The sequence below is a fragment of the Heloderma suspectum genome, chromosome 5 (genome assembly GCF_057233095.1).
Source record: "Heloderma suspectum isolate Gila_16-S chromosome 5, 16-S_ref, whole genome shotgun sequence".
Taxonomy (NCBI): Eukaryota; Metazoa; Chordata; class Lepidosauria; order Squamata; family Helodermatidae; genus Heloderma; species Heloderma suspectum.
In genome coordinates, this window is record NC_139462.1 from 216,452,880 (window position 1) to 216,476,317 (window position 23,438).

A 23,438-nucleotide genomic window follows, 5' to 3' on the forward strand; every position below is an offset into this window, starting at 1 on the left:
GGAGTACCCCCAGACTACGAACCTGATATTTCAGAGGGAGTGCAACCCCATCCAGAACAGGCAATGTGCCTATCTCCCGGACTCAGGAACCACTCACCAACAGGGCTTCCATCTTGCCAGGCTTCAGCTTCGGTTTATTGGCCCACATCCAGCCCATTACTGAGTTTAGGCACTGATCCAGGACTTGCACAGCCTTTCCTAATTCAGATGTCACAGGGAGATAGAGCTGCATGTCATCAGCATACTGATGGCATTTAGCTCCAAATCCCCTAATGACCACTCCCAGCAGCTTCATATAGATGTTAAACAACATTGGGGACAAGATGGTACCCTGCAGCACTCCATAGCTAAGTTGCCAAGGAGCCAAGGAATAGTCACCTAAAGTTACTTTCTGAAATTGACCCCGTAGCTAGGATTGGAACCACTGTTAACACAGTGTCTCCGATATCCATCCCACAGAGTCAATCCAGGAGGAAACCATGGTTGATGGTATCAAAAGCTGATGAGAGGTTGAGCAGAATTAACAGAGTTGCACTCCCACTGTCCCTCTCTCAATAAGGGTCATCCATCAGGACGACTAAGGCTGAATCAGTCCCAAAACCAGATCCAAACCCAGACTGGAATGAGTCTAGATAATCAGTATCCTTCAAGAGTGCCTGCAGTTGCTCCGCCACAACAACCCTCTCATGTACCTTCCCTAAGGAAGTGGTATTGGCAACTGGGAGGTAGTTGTCTCATACCATTGGGTCCAGAGTGGGCTTCTTCAGGAATGGCTGCACTACTGCCTCCTTAAGGACAGCAAGGACCACCCCTTCCTGCAGAGAAGCATTTATCATTCCCTGAACCCACCCAGTCATACCTCCTCAGCTAGCTTTTATTAGCCAAGAGGGGCAGGGGTTGAGAGGGCATGTGGTTGGTCACGTTGCTGCAAGCACCTTGTCCACATCATCAGGCTTCAGGAACTGGAACTGATCCCACAAAATTGGGCAGATAGTGGCATCAGACACCTCCACTGGAATTGTGATAACAACAGCATCAAGTTCGCTGCAGAGACAAGTGATTTTGTCCTCAAAGTATGATGAAAAAAGGTCATAGTGGGTCCTCAACGGGGCCAGAGCCCCATTTGCTGGGGAGGGTGTTAACCCCCAGAAGAGTTCTGCTGGATGGCTACTCAAGGATGCAATGGAGGCAGCAAAGTAAGCCCTCTTTGCTGCCCACATCGCCATGCCATAGGCACAGTTATGTGCTCTAGAGCGTGCTCAGTCATCTTCACTTCAAGTCTTACACCATTTGCACTCTAGCCAATGTCCAGCCTGTTTCATTGACCACAGCTCCCCAGTATACCAAGGAGTGGAATGGGCTCTACAGAACTGGAGAGGGCACTCAGATGCAATCAGGTCGATGGCCCTCCATATCTCACTGTTCCACAGTGAAGGTAGGACCTCAGCTGGTTCAGCAGCTCTCTCCCCTGGAAAATCCCCAAGAGCATTCAGAAATCCATTGGATTCCATCAGTCTCCTGGGGTGGACCATCCGAATGAGTCCCCCACCCCTGCAGGAGGGAAGTAACACCGTGAGTTCAAATCTCACCAGGAAATGGTCTGACCATGACAGTGGGGTGCTTGGACCCCCCCCCCCAATCTTCAGACCACCCAACTCACAACTTGGAGCAAAAACCAAATCAAGGGTATGCCCTACTTCACATCTCAGGCCGATGACAAACTGAGACCGCCCCATGGTTGTCATGGAGGCCATGAAGTCCCAAGCTGGAACTCCAGAGACAGCTTCAGCATGGAAGTTGAAGTCACCCAGAACCACTGTCCTTGGTTCCTCCAACACCACACTCAAGACTGCCCCTGCAAGCTCAGTTGGGGAGGATGCTGGCAGCAGGGTGGGCGGTAAACCAACAGCATCCCCAATCTGTCTCTATGTCCCAGCAGCAGGTGCCTCAAGGCCTGCTCCAAGGTGGGGTGGTTTCCTGGCGATGGAGAGATGGACAGTCAATGAAAGTCAAGTTGCTTACCTGTAACTGTAGTTCTTTGAGTGGTCATCTGTGCATTCACACATATGGGCTCTGCACCTGTGCAGAGACTCATTCAGGAAACTTCCAAGCTGCATAGTTTTTTGGTAGGAACCCCTCCCCCACCATCTCTGGCATATATAGCGTGGGTTCCTGCCTTCCCCTCAGCTCCTTGAGACTGCACGTAGTCCCAGACTGAGGAGAAGAACACCTCGGTACCAATAGTCCAGTTGACACTGAAGTGGGGACGGTGGGGTGGGGGGTTGTGTGAATGCACAGATGACCATTCAAAGAGCTACAGTTACAGGTAAGAAACCTGACTTTCTTCTTTGTGGTCTCTGTGTATCACACATATGGGTGAGTAACAAGCTAACTTACCAGTCGGTCGGTGTCTCAATGTAGTACTGACAAAAGCACAGCCCTGCCAAAGGCACAGTCCACTCAAGCTCGAATGTCTAATCTGTAGTGCTTTATGAAGGTAGAAGGCTTAGACCAGATAGCCGCCTTACATAAGTCTATGAGGGGGACACCTCTCATAAAAGGGTTAGGGTATTTTAAAAAAAAAATTATGGTAGAATTTTATTGTTTTAAATTGCTTCATGGCGTGTTGTACATCGCCCAGAGTGGCTGGGTGACCAGCCAGATGGGCGATTAATAAATTTAATAAATAATAAATAATAATAATAAAAGCCGTGGAAGTCGTAGGGATGTACGAAAGTCACTTACCTTTTAGAAGGGTGACATTCGCGGTGGGGGGGAGGCACTCCATCAGTCCCCCCGAAATTCTCTCCAGTTGGCTCCGCTCCGCAGAGATTCCGCAGAGCCGCTGGCCAGGGCCACCCGTAGCCGGACATCTGGCTGCTGGGCAGCCCGCAGGGATGCAAATGGCGGCAGCCGTAGCTGCCTCCATTTGCGTCCCTGTATTTTGCCATGATAGGCTACGTAAATATTTATGTAGCCTATCACGGGGGGGGGGGGGAACAGCGGACGCAAATGGCGGCGGCTACGACGGCTGCCATTTGTGTTCCCTTTTTTCGCCATTTTAGCCTACACAAATATTTACGTAGGCTATTACGGAAAAAAAAAAGGGGAACGCAAATGGTGTAGTGGCCACCATTTGCGTCCCCCCCCTTTTTTTTGCCGTAATAGCCTACGTAAATATTTACGTAGGCTAAAATGGCAAAAAAAGGGAACGCAAATGGCAGCCGCCGTAGCCGCCGCCATTTGCGTTCCCTTAGTTAAGCCGTGATAGGCTATGTAAATACTTACACAAATGGCTTCCCTGCGTTAGCCGTGATAAGCTATGTAAGTATTTACGTAGCCTATCTCGGCTATATGGATGAAGTGAATGGTGGCCGCAGACATGGCCGCCATTCGCAAGTCAGCGTGGATGGCAGCAGGTAGGTGCTCCATTCTGGGACCATTTCGCGGGGTGGGGGGCGGCAGGGCTTCGTTCCACCACAGATTTCAGGAGGCCGAATGCACTGGCATTCGGCCTCACCGAGATCCATGGTGGAATTCTGTGACATCCCTAGGAAGTCGACACTCGCCTTGTCAAATGCACCTGGATCCAAGTCAGTAAAGCTTTCCCGGAGACCTCATATGCCAGTTGAATGGTATGTATGATCCAGGAGGCTAGTCTCTGAGAGGAGACCGGGGAGCCCTTATTGTGTCCCCTGGAGCAGAGGAAGAGCTGTTGCGAGTTGCGAAAAAGCTCAGTCCGTGACCTATAGAAGGCCAGAGCTCTCTGGACATCTAGAGTGTGCAGTCACCTCTCCAAATCGGAAGTTGGAGATGGAAAGAAGGCAAGGGGCACAACCAGTTGGTTGACATGGAAGTCCGTGCCCACCTTTGGGAGCAATGCTAATTGGTTGAAGGACCACCTTTTCCTTGTGAAAAATGGTGTAAGGTGAGTCTATTCACAATGCGGAGAGTTCACTCACTCTCCTCGATGTTGTAATGGCTACCAGGAAGGCAACCTTCCAAGAGAGTAGCTTCAAGTCCACGGTAGCAAGTGGTTCAAATGGCACTGATGTGAGAGTGTTGAGCATCAGGGTTAGGTCCCACTGAGGAACAAAGTCTCTCACGGGGTGGCCAAATTTCTGAGTCCCTGCAAAAATTGCTTGCATAAAGGGTGGCTGGAGCACCCATCAATATTGCCCCGCATCATGGAAATCACTGAAGCATACACTCTGATGGAGGAGTACTTCAGGCTTTTGCTGTAGAGGTGTAGGAGGAAAGACAGTATATCCATCAGACTACAGTCATTAGGGTTACAGTTGTCAGTCGCAAACTGAACAAATGAAGCCCATTTAGCTGAGTACAAGGGGCTCATGGATGGTTTCCTAGCTGCATCGAGTACAGCCTGCACTGTCGCCGTAGGGATGGCGGAGAATTTCTGAGAATTTCTCCACGAATCTTGGTGAGGCCGAATGCCAACGCATTCGGCCCCCTGAAATTGGCGGTGAAATTCTCCGCCCCCCCGCCCCCCCCGGGATGGGACTTACCTCCTGCGAATGTCCCTCTCGGCGGCGGGTCCCGGCGGTAGTTCGGCGGCGGTTCGGCGGGGGCGGGGGCAGCGGCCGGTCTTCCGACTGGCTGCCGCCGCCGCCATTACAAAATAAAGTAAAAAAAAACAACCCCGTGATGCTACGTAACGATTAACGTAGCCTATCACGGCTAGATTTCCAAAGTCAGCCGTGATAGGCTACATTAATCACCACGTAGCCTATCACGGGTGACTTTGGGGAAAAAAAAGCGCATACGCAAATGGTGGCGGCCCATGGGTGCCGCCATTTGCGTTCCTTATTTTGGCACGTCTAGTCTACGTAAAGATTTACGTAGACTACAGCGAAAATAAGGGCAACGCTATATAGCGTTGCCCTTATTTTCGCTGTAGTCTACGTAAACCTTTACGTAGACTAGACGTGCCAAAATAAGGAACGCAAATGGCGGCGCCCATGGGCCGCCGCCATTTGCGTATGTGCTTTCCCCCCCCCAAAGTCACCCGTGATAGGCTACGTGACGATTAACGTAGCCTATCACGGCTGACTTTGGAAATCTAGCCATGATAGGCTACGTTAATCGTTACGTAGCCTATCATGGGTTTTTGGTTTTTTTTTCACTTTTTGTTTCGCGGCCGGGGAGACGGGGCGCTTCTCCCCGGCCTGAATTTTGGCCGGGCGAGGCGGGACGCCTCCCCCCCTCGCCTGAACTTCGTGGGGAGAAGCGAAGCACCTCCCCCCCACCGCGAAGCCAAGCTGCGAAAAGGTAAGTGACTTTCGTACATCCTTAACTGTCGGCGGGATCAGCAGGAGGCGGTGGCGGTCGGAGGTTGGATCCTCCATGCCGTGAGATTCAGGGTGTGGAGATTGGGGTGGAGGATCCGACCCCAGTCTTGAGAAATCAAGTTGTGTATCCTCGGGAGCGGTAAGGAATGTCCATGCGTTAGGTTCTGTAGCATCGTGAACCAGGGTTGCCTGGGCCACCAAGGGGCGATTAGGATGCAGTTCATGGCTTCCTGACCAATTTTTGAGATCACCCTCGTGAGGAGTGGGAATGGAGGGAAAAGGTAGAATAGGCAATCCTTCCAAAAAGGCATCGCCGAGTGATCCATGGCTGACTCTGGCTCTGGAGCAGAATTGTCCGCAGGCCATGTTCACTGGATTTGTGAAGAGGTTGATCTCTGGTCGGCCCCACTGGTTGAAAATTAGTTTCAGGACTGTCTTGGCCAGCTGCCATTTATGGGAACACTGGAGGAAGCGGCTGAGAGAGTCTGCCAACGGGTTGTCTTGTCCTGCTAGCGAATGTCCTTGGCAACGACCCAGTTGTAAAGGTGTAGAGTGAGAGAAAGGAGGTGGGAGGAGAGTGTTCCGCCTTGCTTGTTTGGGTACCAGAGAACTGTGGTGTTGTCTGTGAGGATCTGATGTGTCGATGTCGGAGGCACGGTTCGAAGGCGTGTTGGCAGTTTCCAAACTGCCAACAGCTCCAGGAAATTTATATGGTACAGTGTTTCCTTGGAGGACCAGAGACAGTGTGCTTGAAGGGGGCCACAATGTGCTCCCCAACCTAGGAGGGAGGTGTCTGTGGTCAGAACCCTGGATGGAGTAGTGGGAAGGAATGGCATCCCCTGGGTCAGATGTTTGGAGTTTATCCACCACTTCAGACTGAGAGCAACCTCCTCCAGTACCGACAGTGTGACAAAGAGGGGGTTGTGGGTCAAGTCGAAGGTCTGGATGAACCAGTGTTGCAGTAGCCTCATTTGCAGCTGCGCCCATTCCACAACCGATACTGTGGCTGCCATGTGGCCAAGCAGGCATTGGATGTCGCATATCCTGGCACGGCGAGCAGAGAATATTGAGGTGGCTTGTGCGATGCGATTTATGGCAAGATCCATTGGAAGGTATGCCCGGCCCATTCTAGAATCGAGGATGGCCCCTATGAATTGAACCGTTCATGTGGGGGTCAAGTGGGTCTTCTCCTTGTTGATTCGTAATCCCAGTGCCCAAAGAAGGTCCAAGACGATCACGATAGCATGCAATAGGGCTTCTCAAGAGGAGGCCACCAGTAGCCAGTCGTCTACATAGGGGTAGATTTCTACTCCCTGAAGAAGGAGGTAAGTGCAGACCACAGCCATGCACTTGGTGAATACGCATGGGGTTGTTAGGGATGTACAAAAGTCACTTACCTTTCGCAAATTATGTTGATGGTGGGGGGGGAGGCATTCCGTCCCTCCCCCCGGAATCCTAGACGGGGGGGAGGCGCTCTGTTCCTCCCCCCCGGAATCCTCAATGGCCGGCTGTGCTCCGCGGCAGCTCTGCGGAGCAGCCGGCCAGGCCCAGCCAGGCCAGAGCCGTCCGCAGCCGGATTTCCAGCCGCGGAGGGCTCTGGGAAAAAAAACAAAAAAAACCCCGCATACGCAAATGGCATTTACGTACATTTTTTTTTTTTTTACCCAGATGTGATAGGCTATGTAAGTTTTTACGTAGCCTAAAACGACTGGGTAAAAAAAAAAAAAAGCGCACGGAAATGGCGGTGGCTAGGGCCGCCGCCATTTGCGTTCCTTATTTTGGGCCGTCTTAGTCTACGTAAATATTTACGTAGACTAAGACGGTCCAAAATAAGGAACGCAAATAGCGTAGCGGATGCTATTTGCATTCCCCTTATTTTCACCGTCGTAGTCTATGTAAATATTTACATAGACTAAGATGGCCCAAAATAAGGAATGCAAATGGCGGCGGCCATAGCCACCGCCATTTGCGTGCGCTTTTTTTTTTTTTTTTACCTAGTCGTTTTAGGCTTACGTAGCCTATCACGACTCGGTAAAAAAAAAAAAAGCGTACGCAAATGACGGCGGCGGCAGACGGTCGGAAGACCAGCCGCCGCAGCTGCCACAGCCGCAGCTGCTGCCGGAGCCGCCGCCACCCGGAAGATCCGCACCAGGTAAGTCTCATCCTGGGGGGGATCCGTGGTGAGGCGGTGGGTTGGCAGGCCATTCCGCCACAGATTTCGGGGGGCTGAATGCACTGGCATTCGGCCTCACCAAGATCCGTGGCGGAATTCTCTGCCATCCCTAGGGGCTGTTGAGAGACCAAATGGTAGAATGTTAAACTGGAACAGTTCTGCTCCGATCGCAAAATGGATAAATTTTCTGTGTGAGTGTTCTATGGCTATGTGGAAGTACAATTCTTTGAGATCAATCATGGCAAACCAAAAGCCATTCCGGAGGAGTGGGAGAATTGTTGCTAGGGTTGTCATCTTGAGCCTCTTGCGTGTGACAAACCCGTTCAGGTTGCAAAGGTCTAGAATGGGCCAAAGCCCTCCGCCCTGTTTTGGTACCGTGAAGTACCTGGAGTAGAACCCCTCCGAACTGGGGTTTGGGTGAATGCGCTGAATGGCGCCCTTCCGTAAAAGAGATTGAGTTTCTTTGTGGAGGACCTCCGAAGGCAGGGTGACCCAGATAGGGCCCAGAGGCAGGATCTATCCTGTATCCATGGCAGACAATAGCTAGCACCCAGTTGTCTGACATCACTCTTGTCCAGGCCGAGTAATATTGGCTCAGGAGGTCTCTGAAGGGTGGATTGTAAATGTTGGTATGGAGGTGGGAGGGGTCAAAGTCAAAGACGATGTTTAGAGAATCCTTCGCCCTTCACTTTCTGTTGGAACCTGGGGAAGGAGTAGTTTTTTCTCTGTTGGTGCTGCTGTTGTGGATATCTGGGTGTCTGGTCCACAGATTGCTGAGGTGGGTAGGGCTGGTGTCGGTACCAGTGACGCTGACGGTACGGAACATATTGCTGTTGGTGTTGGTGGGCTTGACCAATGCCCATCTTACAAGCAGTCGTTCTGGATATCTGTACCGAATCCATCTGTTCGTCCATTTTGGCCCTGAATAAACCCTCGCCGTCGAAGGGTAGATTATCTATTCATGAGCGAGCTTCAGGAGTTAGGCCTGCAGAGTGAAGCCAGACATGCCGCCTCAGGGCAACAGATCCCATCATGCCCTTGGCATTGCAGTCCACCTGATGACACGCGGTTTTGATCTGCTGATGACATAGTTTGGATGCCTCCGCATGAAACATCCTGGCTAAGTCACGTTGATCCTCAGGGAGGTACGCGATAAGGGAATCCATTTTTTCCTAGAGGAAAAGTTGATACCTGGCTAGGGATGGACGAAAGTCCCTTACCTGTTCTCGAAGCTTGCTTCGCGGTGGGGGGGAGGCGCTTCGGTTCTCCCCCTGAAGTTCAGGCGAGGGGGGGAGGCGCCCCACCTCGCCCGGCTGAAATTCAGGCCAGGGGGGAGGTGCCCCATCCCTCGCCGGCGAAAGTCAGGCCGGGTAGAAGCGCCCCGTCTACCCCGCTGCGAAAAAAAAAGTAAAACACACACACACCCGTGATAGGCTACGTGACGATTTACATAGCCTATCACGGCTGACTTTGGAAATCTAGCCGTGATAGGCTACGTAAATCGTTACGTAGCCTATCACGGGTGTGTGTTGTTGTTTTTTTACTTTACTTTTTTTTTTCGCGGCCGGGTAGACAGGGCGCTCCTCCCCGGCCTGAATTTCAGCAGCGAGGGATGGGGCGCCTCCCCTCCGGCCTGAATTTCGGCCGGGTGAGGCGGGGTGCCTCCCCCCCCTTGCCTGAATTTCAGGGGGAGAAGCAAAGCGCCTCCCCCCCCACCGCGAAGCAAGCTGTGGGACCAGGTAAGTCCCTTTTGTCCATCCCTAGTTTCAACCTTATGGGATTCCCCCAAGCAAATAAGACACAAAGAGTGGCCGTCTGAAGAGGGCACCTTACTTCCACAGGCCGTGCACTTCCTGAATGGAGGCTTTTGGGCCATAGGCTGGAGGAGAAAAACGCGTCGCCGCTGAGGCAAACAATGCTCTCCAATGCTGCCAACAATTGTCGCTCCTTCTCTTTCTATCTATCTATCTATCGCGCTCTCTCTCTTTCTCTTTTTAAGATAAAGGAAGAAATGAGGTTTAGATAAGATAGAAATACAGCATGACAGAATGTCAAAAGAGGTTCCCCATGAAGTAACGCTAAGGCGATAGAAAAGGAACTGAGGGGAAGGCGGGAACCCATGCTATATATGCCAGAGATGGTGGGGGAGGGGTTCCCGCCAAAAAACTATGCAGCTTGGAAGTTTCCTGAATGAGTGTCTGCACAGGGGCAGAGCCCATATGTGTAATGCACAGAGACCACAAAGAAGAACCACCATGACTCCCCCACCCCCCAGCCCTGCAACCTATGTTGGTGCTGCACCAAGTACCCAGGTGGGCAGAGCTGAGTAAGGTCAACCCCACCCAGCTCACCCACCCAAGTCTCAGTAATACATGCCAGATCGGTCTTCTCATCCACAATTAAATCATGAATGAGTGAGGTCTTATTGCGGGCTGACCTGGCATTAAATAGCTGCACCGCAAGACAGGAGAGCTCAGTGGATGAGCTACCAGGCACATGAGAGTTAGAGGAAGGGGGTAGAAGGGGAACAGTGTATAAGCACCTGTGGCACATTCTACTTTGATGTCCCAACCCCCTCCTCCTGCTGTATCTCCTTCTGCCCCAGGTCACTGAGATAGCCGTAAGCTGTGTTCACATGCAACAATAAGACACAGACCATTTGCTTCCTCTTTGCTTCTTCTTCCAACAGAAGTGGCTAACCCAGCTAGGAATTAAAAGCTTAGCATGTCATCTGAACCAGGGCTCCTGGCTTGTTGCTCTTCTTACAGCAGAGGTGCAGAATCTCAGGCCCAGGGCCAAATCTGCCCCTCCAGGGTTCCCCAGATGGCTATGCCACCTTCCACTGGCCCTACTCCCTTTCCCCTGATCACCAATGGTTTGGGGGTTTCCCAGTTTTTGTGCATCTTTTGCCCACTCTAAAAGATTGAAATGCCTCTTCTAAGGCTTAGTGACTTGCAGTAAGAGCTTTAAGCTAAAATATGCTGGTATTTTGGCCCTGCCCTTTTGGCATTGGCCCTTCCCACCACAGGAATGCAGTCCCTGAGAGTGTCTCCAAAATGATGAAGCTCTCCACACTCCAAAAGGGTGTGGGGAGCCCTTTGCCCCTTGGAATGTAATTAAACACCCCTGATTTAAACAAACCACAACTCCCCATCTTCAGTAAGAGGGAAATGCATTTTGTTTAAAAGTGGAAATGGATGACACAGGGAATGGTAATGGGTTTAAAAGTGGAAGTGGATGCTTCAGATCTAGGGATGTACGAAAGTCACTTACCTTTTCGCAGGGGTGATTCGCGGTGGGGGGAGGCGCTTCGCTTCTCCCCCCGAACTTCAGGTGAGGGGGGGAGGCGCCCCGCCTCGCCCGGCCGAAATTCAGGCCGGGGGGGGGGAGGCGCCCCACCTCGCCCGGCCGAAATTCAGGACGGGGAGAAGCGCCCCGTCTCCCCGGCCGCGAAACAAAAAGTGAAAACAAAAACCCCCATGATAGGCTACGTAACGATTAATGTAGCCTATCATGGCTAGATTTCCAAAGTCAGCCGTGATAGGCTACGTTAATCGTCACATAGCCTATCACAGGTGACGTTGGAAAAAAAAAACGCGTACGCAAATGGCGGCGGCCCATGGGTGCCGCCATTTGCGTTCCTTATTTTGGCATGTCTAGTCTACGTAAAAATTTACATAGACTACGGCAAAAATAAGGGCAATTTGCGTACGCGCTTTTTTTCCCCCCAAAGTCACCCATGATAGGCTATGTGACGATTAACGTAGCCTATCACGGCTGACTTTGGAAATCTAGCCGTGATAGGCTACGTAAATCGTCACGTAGCCTATCACGGGTGTGTTTTGTTTTTTTTTTTAACTTTTTTATTTTGTAATGGTGGCAGCGGCAGCCGGTTGGGAGACCGGCCGCTGCCCCCGCCCCCGACGAAATGCCGCCGAACCGCTGCCGGGACCCGCCGCCGAGAGGGACATTCGGCCACGGTAAGTCCCATCCCGGGGGGGGGCGGGGGGCCAGTGGAGAATTTCCCCAACACTCGGCGCTCGGCCTCCTGAAGATTCATGGAGAAATTCTCCGCCATCCCTATTTGTGGATGCAAAAGAAGAGGAGAGGGGGAGTGAGTGAGCCCAAGGCTCATGCAGACTCATTCACATAGTAGTAAACTGTGGTGTCCTGTTACGTCTCAACTGGTTCAAAGTGCTCTCAGTCTATTACCAATATTTTGACACTGTTGGCTATACCTTTTCAGATTCCTGCAGTTATTTTTGTGTATTTTTCATTTCCAATATCTTTTAATATTTTCTCCTTTAAACTTCTGTTAATAACACAGTCTGTTTGACTTTCTTTGTAAATATATTACTAAGAAATCCAATCAATCTGCTTTTTCTCATCTTGCCTCAGATGTCATCTTCCATTTATGTTCTTGGGTGTCCTTGACAAACTCACTTCCCCTATTCTATTCACAGCTGACATATCAGAACAAGATGTAGCTAAAATTCTCATTTGGAAATCTTCAGCCAGACGAGCCAACATAATACAGACTTCTAAAAAATCTTATTTTATTATGAATATACAACCTGAATGAAATCAGGGTACTTTTGTTAAAAGGCAAGATTCTGAGATTTTATTTCCTGAAATTGGATGAAAATCGGGTTATAATAATGAAAATTACTATTATAAATTTAAATTATTATGGATATTAAATTATGTTTCATCATCATATACAAACAAGTATGTGGGGAGCCCTTTGCACAATAAGGTTTCTGCATGATCCAGTATCATGTTCCAGCTGGCTATATGTATATGGTGGACCTTGGGTAGTCAGCCCAACCAGGCAGTTGGATAGTAGGTACTGGGTACCTAGATTATAACACCAAGGTGATGTGACGCAAAGTCGCTGAATAATTTACGAGTTGAAATGGTTAGGGATGGGGGAGAAATCCTCTGTGGACCCCAGTGAGGCTGGATTCAAAAGAATCCGGTAGGGATGTATGAATCCCTTACCTGGCTCCGCAGTGGGGGATCCGCGGTGGGAGGGAGGCGCTCTGTCCCTCCCCCTGGAATCCTCCCTGGCCGGCTCCGCTCTGCGGCGGCTCCTACGGATGGCGGAGAATTCTGCCACGGATTCCAGATTTGGCCCCCCGGAATCCATGGCGGAACGGCCTCCTGCCCCCCCGCCTGCCCTGCGGAACCCCCCGGGATGGCACTTACCTGGGGTGGATGCAGCAGATGTGGCAGTAGCGGGTGCGATGGCAGCGCAGCAGCGGTGGTGGACAGTGCAGCGGTGGCGGAAGGGGCGGCGGAGGCGGAAGGGGCGGTGGCGGTGGAAGGGGCGGCGGCGGAAGGTATGGCAGTGGGGGCGGCAGGTGTGGTGGCAGCGGTGGCAGCAGGGGCGGGGGCAGGGGCGGGGGGCGGCGGGGGGGCGGCAAGGGCGGCTGGTCTCCTGGCTGGCTGCGGCTGGGCGCATCATACGCAAATGGCGGCGGCAGTGGCGGCCGCCATTCGTGTTCGCTATTTTTAGCCGTTCTAGCCTACATAAATATTTACGTAGGCTAGAACGGTGAAAAATAGAGAACGCGAATGGCGGCCGCCATAGCTGCCGCCATTTGCGTATGCGTTTTTTTTTACTTTGCCATGATAGGTTATGTAAATATTCACGCAGCCTATCACGGTTAAGTACAGGGACGCAAACCGCCGCCATTTCCGTTTTTGCTGCCCAGCGGCCGGATGTCTGGCTGCCAGCAGAGCTGGCCGGTGGCTCTGCAGAATCCCCACGGAGCAGAGCTGGCCAGGCAGGATTCCAGGGGGAGGGACAGAGTGCCTCCCCCCTGTCAAGGATTCCGGGGGGAGGAACGGAGCACCTCTCCCCACCGCGAAGCAGATTCGTGAAACAGTAAGTGACTTTCATACATCCTTAGCGGCTCCGTGGAGCCGCTGGCCAGGGCCGTCCACAGCCAGAGTTCCGGCCGTGGCTGGGCTGCTGCGGCAGCAAATGGCAGCCATCGTAGCGGCTGCCATTTGCATCCTGCCAGGCTGCCGTGATAGGCTACGTAATACGTAGCCTATAATGGTAAAGGCAGCCACGCAAATGGCGTAGCGGCCGCCGTTTGTGTGACGTAAATACTTACATAGCCTATCATGGCAGCCTGGCAGGGTGCAAATGGTGGCCACTACGACGGCCGCCATTTGCGGCCGCAGCAGCCGGCTGAGAGACCAGCTGCAACTGCTGGAGCTGCTGCCGGAGCATCCGCCCCAGGTAAGCTTCGTCCTGGGGGGATTCATTTATGGCTGCATTTAGCTTAAACAAAGACCTTTACAGCTGCAAATGGTGTGCCATTTGTGTCCGCAGTCAATCCGCCCAGCCAGTGGTACGGCAATCAATGGTGGCCTTATTGCTGGCGCTCCCGAGCAAATAGCGTTGCCTTTATTTTCGCCGTAGTCTACGTAAACATTTACGTAGACTACAGCGACCAAATAAGGAACGGGAATGGCGGCTCCCTATGGGGGCCGCCATTATCCGTACGCACTTTTTTTTTTTAAGTCACCCGTGATAGGCTACGTGACGATTGACGTAGCCTATCATGGCTGACTTTGCAGATCTAGCCGTGATAGGCTACGTGAATCGTCACGTAGCCTATCAGGGGGCGTTTTTTTTTTCTTTGATTGCAATGGCGGCGGCGGCAGCCGGTCAAAAGACCGGCTGCCGCTCCCGCCCCGCTCGAACACCCGCCGAACCGCCGGCTGGACCCGCCACCGGGAGGGACATTCGGTGAAGGTAAGTCCCGTCCCGGGGGGGTGCGGGGGGGGGGTTCAGAGGATTTCTCCCCGAAACTTGTTCGGGGGGCTGAACACATTGGCGCTCAGCTCCCCGAAGTTTCGGGGAGAAATTCTCCGCCATCCCTAATTTCAGTTGGGTTTCAGGCCGGGTTTTGGCATGGAAACAGCCTCGGTCGCCCTGTATGATGACTTATGTCGAGACACAGCCAGGGGGAGTGTGACCCCATTGATAATCCTGGATCCCTTGGTGGCTTTCAATAACATTGACCATGGTATCCTTCTGGGTAGGGGATGTTAGAGAAATCCGCCGTGGATTCAAATGAGGCTAGATTCTTTGGAATCCAGCCTCAGGAATCCGTGGCGAATCAGCACTAGGGATATACGAAAGTCACTTACATTTTCGCGGATGTGATTCACGGTGGGGGGGAGGCGTTCCGTCCCTACCCCCGGAATCCTTGGTGGGGGGGAGGCGATCCGGTCCCCCCCCCCCCAGAATCCTGCTCGGCCGGCTCCGCTCTGCGGCGGCTCCACGGAGCAGCTGGCCAGGGCCGTCCACAGCCGGAGTTCCGGCTGCAGACAGGCTGCTGTGGACGCAAATGGCGGCCGCTGTAGTGGCCGCCATTTGCATCCAGCCAGGCTGCCGTGATAGGCTACATAAGTATTTACGTAGCCTATCATGGCAGGCCAAAAAAAGAAAAACAGCGTACGCAAATAGCGGCGGCTACGGCGGCCGCCATTTGCATTCCCTATTTTTCGCCGTTTTATCTTACATAAGTATTTACGTAGCCTATCACGACTATAATCAGGAAGTGAATGGCGGCCGCAGGGCGGCCGCCATTCACAAGTCAGCACAGATGGCAGCAGGTAAGTGCTCCGTTCCGCGCGCCTTTCGTGGGTTGGGGGGGTGGGGGCTTCGTTCTGCCATGGATTTCGGGGGGCCGAATGCACTGGCATTTGGCCTCACTGAGATCCATGGCAGAATTCTCCGCCATCCCTAATCAGCACCACTTACCTCTGCTCCAGGAGGATTGGAGGGCAGCACTCAGCTGCTTCTTCCACCAGAGGCGTTTGCCTCCTCCACGCCGATCGCCATTTCTTAAAAAAAAAAAAAAGGCAATCAGCAGGATGTGCCCATAGACGTATACACAAAATAGAACCGTCAATCTTGCGTATAAGCCTATGGACACACAGGCTTATACACAAGTTTCATGGCTTTATGTTGCATATCAATCTATGGGCACATACTGCCAATTGCCTTTAAAAAAAAAAGAAAAAAAAGAAAGAAGTGGCGATTGGTGTAGGGATGTATGAAAGTGACTTACCTTTTCGCGGATTCTGTTCATGGGGGGGGAGGGGTGCCATCCCTCCCCCCGGAATCCTCGAGGGGGGGGAGGCGATCTGGTCCTCCCTCCCGGAATCCTCGATGGCCGGCTGTGCTCTGTGGCAGCTCTGTGGAGCAGCCGGCCAGGCGCAGGCCAGGGCCGTCCGCAGCCGGATTTCCGGCCGCGGAGGGCTTTGGGTAACAAAAAACCCCAAACAAAACGCGTACGCAAATGGCGGCGGCTACGGCCACCGCCATTTGCATTCCTTATTTTTCGCCATCTTAGTCTACGTCAATATTTACATAGACTAAGACAAAGAAAAGAAAGGGGAATGCAAATAGCGTAGTGGGCACTATTTGCATTCCCCTTTTCTTCATCTTAGTGTACCTAAATATTGATGTAGACTAAGACGGTGAAAAATAAGGAACGCAAATGGCGGCGGCAATAGCAGCCACCATTTGTGTACCCATTTTTTTTTAAACCCTGACGTGATAGGCTACGTAAGCATTTACGTAGCCTATATGTAGCCTATCACGTCTATGGGGGGGGGGAAGAAAAAGCCACAGACTGTAAATGGCGGCGGCGGCAGCCATTCGGAAGACCAGCTGCTGCTGTCCGGAACATCCGCCCCAGGTAAGTCTCGTCCCAGGGGGGATCCGCGGGGGGAGCGGGGGGGGGCAGGCCGTTCCGCGATGGATTTCGGGGGGCCGAATGCACTGGCATTTGGCCTCACCGAGATCCATCACGGAATTCTCTGACATCCCTAGATTGGCACAGAGGAGGTGAATGGCTCTGTGCCGGCAAGGTAAGCGGCCCTATAGCCGGTGCGGCTCCGTGGAATCCTCGCAGAGCGGAGCCGTTCTGGAGGATTCCGGGGGGGAGGAATGGATCGTCCCCCCCACGGATTCCCCACCGGAATGGATGGTGGGGAATCTGTACACCCCTACTTCTGGGGTGACTGTCTGAGCTGGAGCATACTGCATTGCAGTCGTTCTGCTCCTACTTGGATGACCGGCTGCAGAAGGTGGTGCTTGGAGAATACTGCTTGGCCCCATATATTCTCCAGCATGAGGTTCCTCGGGGGCTGGTTTTGTCCCCCATGCTATTCAAAATCTACATGAAACCACTGAGTGGGGTCATCCGGAGTTTTGGAGTGCGTTGCCATCAATATGCTGATGAGACGCAGCTCTACTTCTCTGTTTTATCTTCAGAGGAAGCTGTGGTTGTGCTAAATCAGTGCCTGGCTGTGACAATGGACTGGATGAGAGCTAATAAACTGAAGCTCAATCCAGACTAGACCGAGATGCTGTTAGCGGTTGGTTCTTCTGACTGGATTGAGGGTGCTTAGCCTGTTCTGGATGGGGTTGCACTCCCCTTGAAGGAGCAGGTTTGTAGCTTAGGGGTTCTCCTGGACCATCTCTGTCACTTGAAGCTCATTTGACCTCTGTAGCATGGAATGCCTTCCACCACCTTTGGCTGGTGGCCTAGCTACGCCCCTATCTGAACAGGGATAACCTGGTTTCAGTAATCTGTGCTCTGGTAACCTCAAAGTTAGATTACTTCAATGCACTCTGAATTGTTGTGAACCACCCAGAGAGCTTAGGCTACTGGGCAATATAGTAGAATAATGATGATGATGATGATGGTGGTGGTGGTGGTGGTGTAGCAGATACCATAGTCAGCAGCACCTGGGATAGCTCCATGTGGAAGCTTTATAGCATGTGCAAGTTCTTCACTAATTGGTAGGCTGGAGCCACTTCAGCTCCAGGCACGACCACTGAAGCCACTTGGGGGCCTTTCCTAGACTGTCGGGGTGGTGGTGGTCCCTTTTTCCCTCTCAGTCAAGCATTAACAATGTGCACCAGATTCAGCTGGAGGCCTTTTGGAGCCTCTCCTCCACATCCTCCTCTACATTATCCCAGCAAAGCCTCATCAGTCAGTCACCACACAGACAAATGCTGACAGACTCACTTGGTCCTTGGATTGGGATGAATCTTTTTCCTGTCACTGAGAGAATGCTGTGCTCTACTCAGTGTTGCAAAATCTCCCACAGCAGGTCCACATGTTTCTCTTTCTCTCTCTCTCTCTCTCTCTCCCCCCCCCCGCATATGTTCAATTTCCCCTCCACCTCCAGTGCCTGCACAGTGTACCACTGCAGCTAGCCAGTCATGTTGGTCTTTGCCTCTTGGGCTCCTCCTCCACTCCCCCCCCCCACCTTACAGCTGACGAAGGGCAGGTCTCCTGATTTCCCATCCCAGATTACAGCAGCTGACCCACCACAAAAGCAAATAAGGCAAAGCTAGAGAGTCCCTGCTGAAAATGAGCAGCTTCTACAGAAAGAGAGAGAGTGAATGAATGAGAGGTGAAGGGCCGCATTTGAGGTGATTGGGAGCCACCAGAGGCCCTTGGGTCTTGCAGTGAAGAACACTGCTCTATAAACAGCAGCAATGTGGCTCCAAATCTATTCTGGGCAAGCCTGATTGTGGCTGGAAAGGGTTTTAAGATGAAATTGAATTAAAGGCTAACTACATTTTTTAAATGGCTTCTGATGTAGCTGGGATGTTGGTTGTGTTACTTTAGATGTCTGAACTACCAGTCCTCGCAACCCACTTTTCATAGAGGTCTGTGGGAATCTCTTCCTGGGAATTTGTGCCAGGAAAAATGGCACAAGAAAGTCCTTTGGTGAATGGGCAAGATGTATTGATATTAGCAATTCAGAATTTCGTGGGGATGCCTTAGTTATACTTTTGTGTTTGTTTGTTTTTATTTTGCAAGTATATAATACAAAAAAAACTCTGAAGAGCTCTACTCCATTTATTTTTGTCAGCAGACTACACGTTGCTTTATGTAATACTGATACAGCTTCTACTTTTTGCTGTGCATTAACAGCATTAAACTTTGTTGAGTGAGTGCAATTATAACTGATTTCTATCGTTATATAGCTTTAATACTAAAGAGTAAGACTTTTTTAAAAGTCTAGATATAGGGTAAAAAAAGGTCATTCAAGTGATAAAATAAGTGCAACAATTTTGTCGCAGAGATACAGGTACACCTATGTAAATGATATTGGTTTGGGACAATTTATCAATGGACATTTTTCACCACCACTTTATCTCAAATAATTGTTCCAGTGGGCATAGTGTGTCCAGTGAGACAGTCTAATTACTGATTTGTATAAGATGATAATCCCATTAATTAATAAAATTGAATCAAGTCAATGAACGCATTTGAATAAGAAAAATATTTTCTAGGATATATTTATGAATACAGATTAGCCCTGAATAATGTAGTTGGGACTCTTAGATAATTAAATAGCTCCTACTGAGGACTGGAGCTGAGACCACAATGCTTTGTTTCTCTCTTCCTTGCACATAGCATTAGACATTTTATAAGTAATCAAGTTTTTTTCTCCCTAAGAAATGTTTATTCAAGATGTTCTGAGGGACCTGAAGAAACATCATGTGGATGTAGATAAGTTGAGCCCATTGGAGCTGGATGATATGGCTGATATCATTGCTGATGCTATTCAAGCTGTTGATGTCGATGAAGAAAAGAAAACTGCTGCTGGGAAGGTTGAAGGAGACAGAGCAGAAAAGGGAGTGGATGCAGAAGGAAAAGATGATTATGAGATGGGATTAATGACTGAAGGTTATCACATACAAGGTAGTATATTAAACATGGTCACTTTCCTTTATCTTATTTTCTAAAGGAATCAGATCTAAAAACAGCCCTGGAAACAGATGCAGAGAGGAAAACCTTACCTGCCCTGCTGCTTGGTCACTGCCCCATTCTCACAGCTGCTTGCTACTGCCCCTCTATTTCTCCCTGCTTTATAGCTTGCTTCCCTTTTCCCCTACCATGATTACACTGTGCTCAGAGGGTGGGGAGGTGCTGCCACTCACTTGCAGCCTGATCCAGATAATCAGGTGAGTGCAAATTGTTCCTGTGGCCTAAAACTATTCAGAACCATATTTTGCTACAATTTTCGCATCTCTCCCATCCAGAAGATGCACGTGGGGTGCTTGCACATATCATAGAATTCATTTCATTATAATTTTATAGAGAATCAGCCTCTAAATAGAGTAAAAATGAAATTCCAGCCTGGAGGAATGCAACATTTTTTATATCAGATGAGATGGCATTGCAGGGGCACAGGAAGTATGAGATGTTTATATGTCCTGTTCGTTTTGCAAAATTATCACATCTGAAGCCACTAAAATAGTCAGTAGAACATTCAAGAGTAAGTGGCTTGGACACACTTATGCTAAGAGCAGAACTAAACTTTATATCAACAAATGTGTGCTCCCAACTCCATGTTTGCAGACATAACAGGAATGTGGAGGTTGAGCAATCTCTTGCAGGGGAGGATTGCTGGGCAGAGGAGGGGTTAAGTGTTCCTCCCTCCTGCCCATTGATTCTCCAGGGGGCTCACTTTCCAATATGAATGAATGAATTCATTTGTTACAGTCACAGACCAGCAAAATCAATATAAAACATATAAAACACAGTTAAAACTAGTACAGAAACAAAATACAATTTATGAGATTCCTTCTCAATTCCTTTTCTCTCAAGAAAATAACATTATTTTTTTCCTAGTTTGCATTGAAATCATTAAAAAAAACTGGCAACCCTTCCAGTGACACAAGAAGACACATCCCTTAAACAAATGGATACCAAAGTGGTGGAGCTACTTCCTGGGAAGGATGTTAATAGTGGGGAAATCAGTTTTCCTCTGCATTCCCTATAGAAGTTACAATATAAGAGATCCATTTCTGTTACTCCAGCACTACAGAAACATATCCGTTCACTAACCAGGATCTTACCAAATTGTCCATTTAATAGTGCCGATGGCAGCACATTAAAGCAAGCAAGAGTAAATGCTCTTCTATACTTTGGAATAGATATGGTATACAGAAATGGGGCAGCAGTGATTCCGTAATTATTAAAATTATTATATTTAGTATAGAGTAATGAGAACAAGCTTTATTTGCAGCACTTCTCAGACACTGTAGATCTAAGTCTATTAAGTCTTTGAACAACAACAAATTGGGCTTTCTGAAGCCCATAATTGTCCACGACTTCCACAGAGAAGCCTAGTCTATGTAATTTCTTCTCCATCACTCTCATCCAGCAGGTGACATAGGAATCTGAAAGCAGTAAGGAGGGATATCTATCAGGAACTGCTAGAAAGTATAAACATAACCACCACTTAAAGGCACCAATCCTCCATACCTTGCATTCAGTTGATCACATACCCACTTCCAGATAGATTGCTGCATTCCATACACAAGAAAGAAGTTCCAATAGTTTCCTAAGAAATGCAGACTGGACCCTTTCCATTTGGGAATTAAATCCCAAAATCCAAATAGGAATACCATAAGTGAGTTGGGCCAGAGTCTTAGCTTTGTAAATTTGAATTGCAGAGGGAATAAATTGACCACCTTGCATAAAGAAAAATCTTAAGATCAGCTGCTGGCTAAGGTTGCTGAATCAATTGCCTGCCTATGTTGTTCAGACCAGAATCCAGTGCTCTGCATTTGTATGCCTAGGTATTTTATATGGGAGACTTTCTTGATGATATTACCATTTAAAATCCATTTATATTGTTTACGGGCTTTTGAGAATACTAAAACTTTAGACTTGCTGTAATTGATAGTCAAACTGTTCTCGGAGCAATAAGTCCCAAATGCAGACAGTAAGCAATTTAACCCATTTCTGGAAAGTGACAGCAGTACAGCATCATCAGCATACAAAAGTAGAGGTATCTTAGCGTTGGACAGTTTGGGAGCATATGAATCAACATTACGAAGAGGCCACATTGTTTAAAAATAAATTGAAAAGAAAAGGGGTCAAAATACAACCCTGTCTTACACCCCTTGTAACAGAGATTGGATTAGAAACTTGTCCCTGTTGCCCACATCTAAGTTGATTCAGGTCTGATTATACAATTATACAAACACCTAATGAAGAACAGTGGGTGATTTTCCATACAACTCTGGTATAATTTAAACCATAGCAATTCCCTTGAGACCAAATCAAAGGCAGATTTAAGATCAATAAAGGCAGTGAAAAGCTTCACACCAGGTATATTTCTCTGCCAGGTGAGCTAACACACAACAGTGATCTAAAGGTGAATGGCCAGCTTTAAACTCAATTCGTGCTTCACCTATTATACTGTTATTGTCCATCCAAGTTAATAGGTTACGTTTTAAATACCTTGCATATAGTTTCCCAATAACTGAGAGAAGACTGATGGACTTGTACTTAGCTGGATTCATCCTGTCACCTTTCTTAAAAAGAGGAACTATAATTGCTTTACTCCAGATATTGGGGACCTTTCTGGAGTTATTAATGAAAGTAAATAAAGCTGAAAGTAAAGGAGCTCACCATTCTGAATTAGATTTTAAAAGACCAGGGAGTATAGAATCTGGGCCAGGAGCTTTACCAGATTTAAGTTCTGCAATCAAATTGATAATGTCACTAGGAGTAACAGATTGCCATTCTGGAGCAGCAGAGTACAGTTCAAAACTAAGCAAAGAGAAGTTGTTAGGATCCTGAAGAACTGCAGAAAAATATATTTCCCACTCATAATTGGAAATACAACAGGCAGGATATTCTTGGTAGGGATGTCAGAGAAATCTGCCATGGACCCCAATGAGGCTAGCCTATCGCAGGAAAAACCACAGACGCAAATGGCGTAGCGCATGCCATTTGCAGCCGTAAAGCCCTTAGTTTAAGATAAATCCAGCTATTTATGGCTGCATTTAGCTTAATCTAAGAGCTTCACGCTCGCAAATGGCATAGTGGATGCCATTTGCGTCTGGAGTGAGCCCTCAGCCAGTGATACGGCACGGCAATGGCGGCCGTATCGCTGGCGCAATGGAGCCGGCCAGTGGCTCCGCGGAATTGCCACAGAGCGGAGCTGGCTAAAGAGGATTCGAGGGGGAGGACCGGATCGCCTCCCCCCATGGGCAGATCCCCCCCCCCCCCCGGAGCAGCAGGTAGGGAATCCACCCATCCCCAGTTCTTGGTGCTCTGACAGGGCCCCCTTAAGAAGTTGCCAAAATAATTTGCTATCCTTCTTTTGTGTAGCACATATTAATAGGTTCCATTTTTCTCTCTCTCTCCCTCTAGCTGTTTTCTTTTGATTGATACATGCTTTATATTCTCATTTCAATTTATAATACTCTTCGGGTAAGCATTAGCTCTTTTTTCTGGTACATAGAGTAAACCTGTAATCTGATTCTTAAACAGCATACAGTCATGGTCAAACCAAATTTTGTTCCTGTAGTATTTATCACCAATCAAGCGACTATTTACCTCTAAAGTCCTTTGAATATCAGAAATAAGTATCTCATAATGATACAGTTTCTTTTCACCAGTAGAAGCTAAGATGTGCTGATATAGTTGCAGACAGGTAGAAGATATTATAAAAGAGGCGAACTTGCTCTCCGTCTTATTTGTCCATTTAATCCCACTCACACAAGGGAACAAAGAAAAATCCAATACTTGTGGTCCAGTGGGTAAGTGAATCTTTAGGGAAGGTTCAATTAATGTCACTAATGGATAGTGATCACTATCTGTACAATCGTCAACATAGAAAGCTTGAATTGCCCTCCTAAATGGCTGAGAAACAAGAACATAATCAACAACACTGCTCCCTAACACTGAACTGAAAGTAAACTTGCCATCATGTCACCTGGAGTGCTTCCATTCAAGCTAATTTTGTTATGTCAACATGCTAGAAGAGCTAAACACATGGCAGCAAAGTATTTTGTGACATGCTTAGGATGTCTAATATATGGAGATTGTCCTATCATATGGTCAGTTCTTTGAAGATGTCAAAATTCAGCTAATGCA

The 23,438-nt window shown here is 49.2% G+C and overlaps 1 protein-coding gene across 3 annotated transcripts in view; it reads left to right on the plus strand.

Annotated features, from left to right (window-relative positions):
* The window catches only part of PTPRN2 (protein tyrosine phosphatase receptor type N2), a 1,142,627-nt gene that overhangs the window by 439,308 nt on the left and 679,881 nt on the right, over positions 1-23,438 (plus strand). For all 3 annotated transcript variants that reach the window (XM_084859285.1, XM_084859286.1, XM_084859287.1), the window contains one exon: positions 18,996-19,241. In XM_084859285.1, coding sequence (XP_084715411.1) covers positions 18,996-19,241 — 246 coding nt within the window. The remainder of the gene's footprint in view (positions 1-18,995; positions 19,242-23,438) is intronic.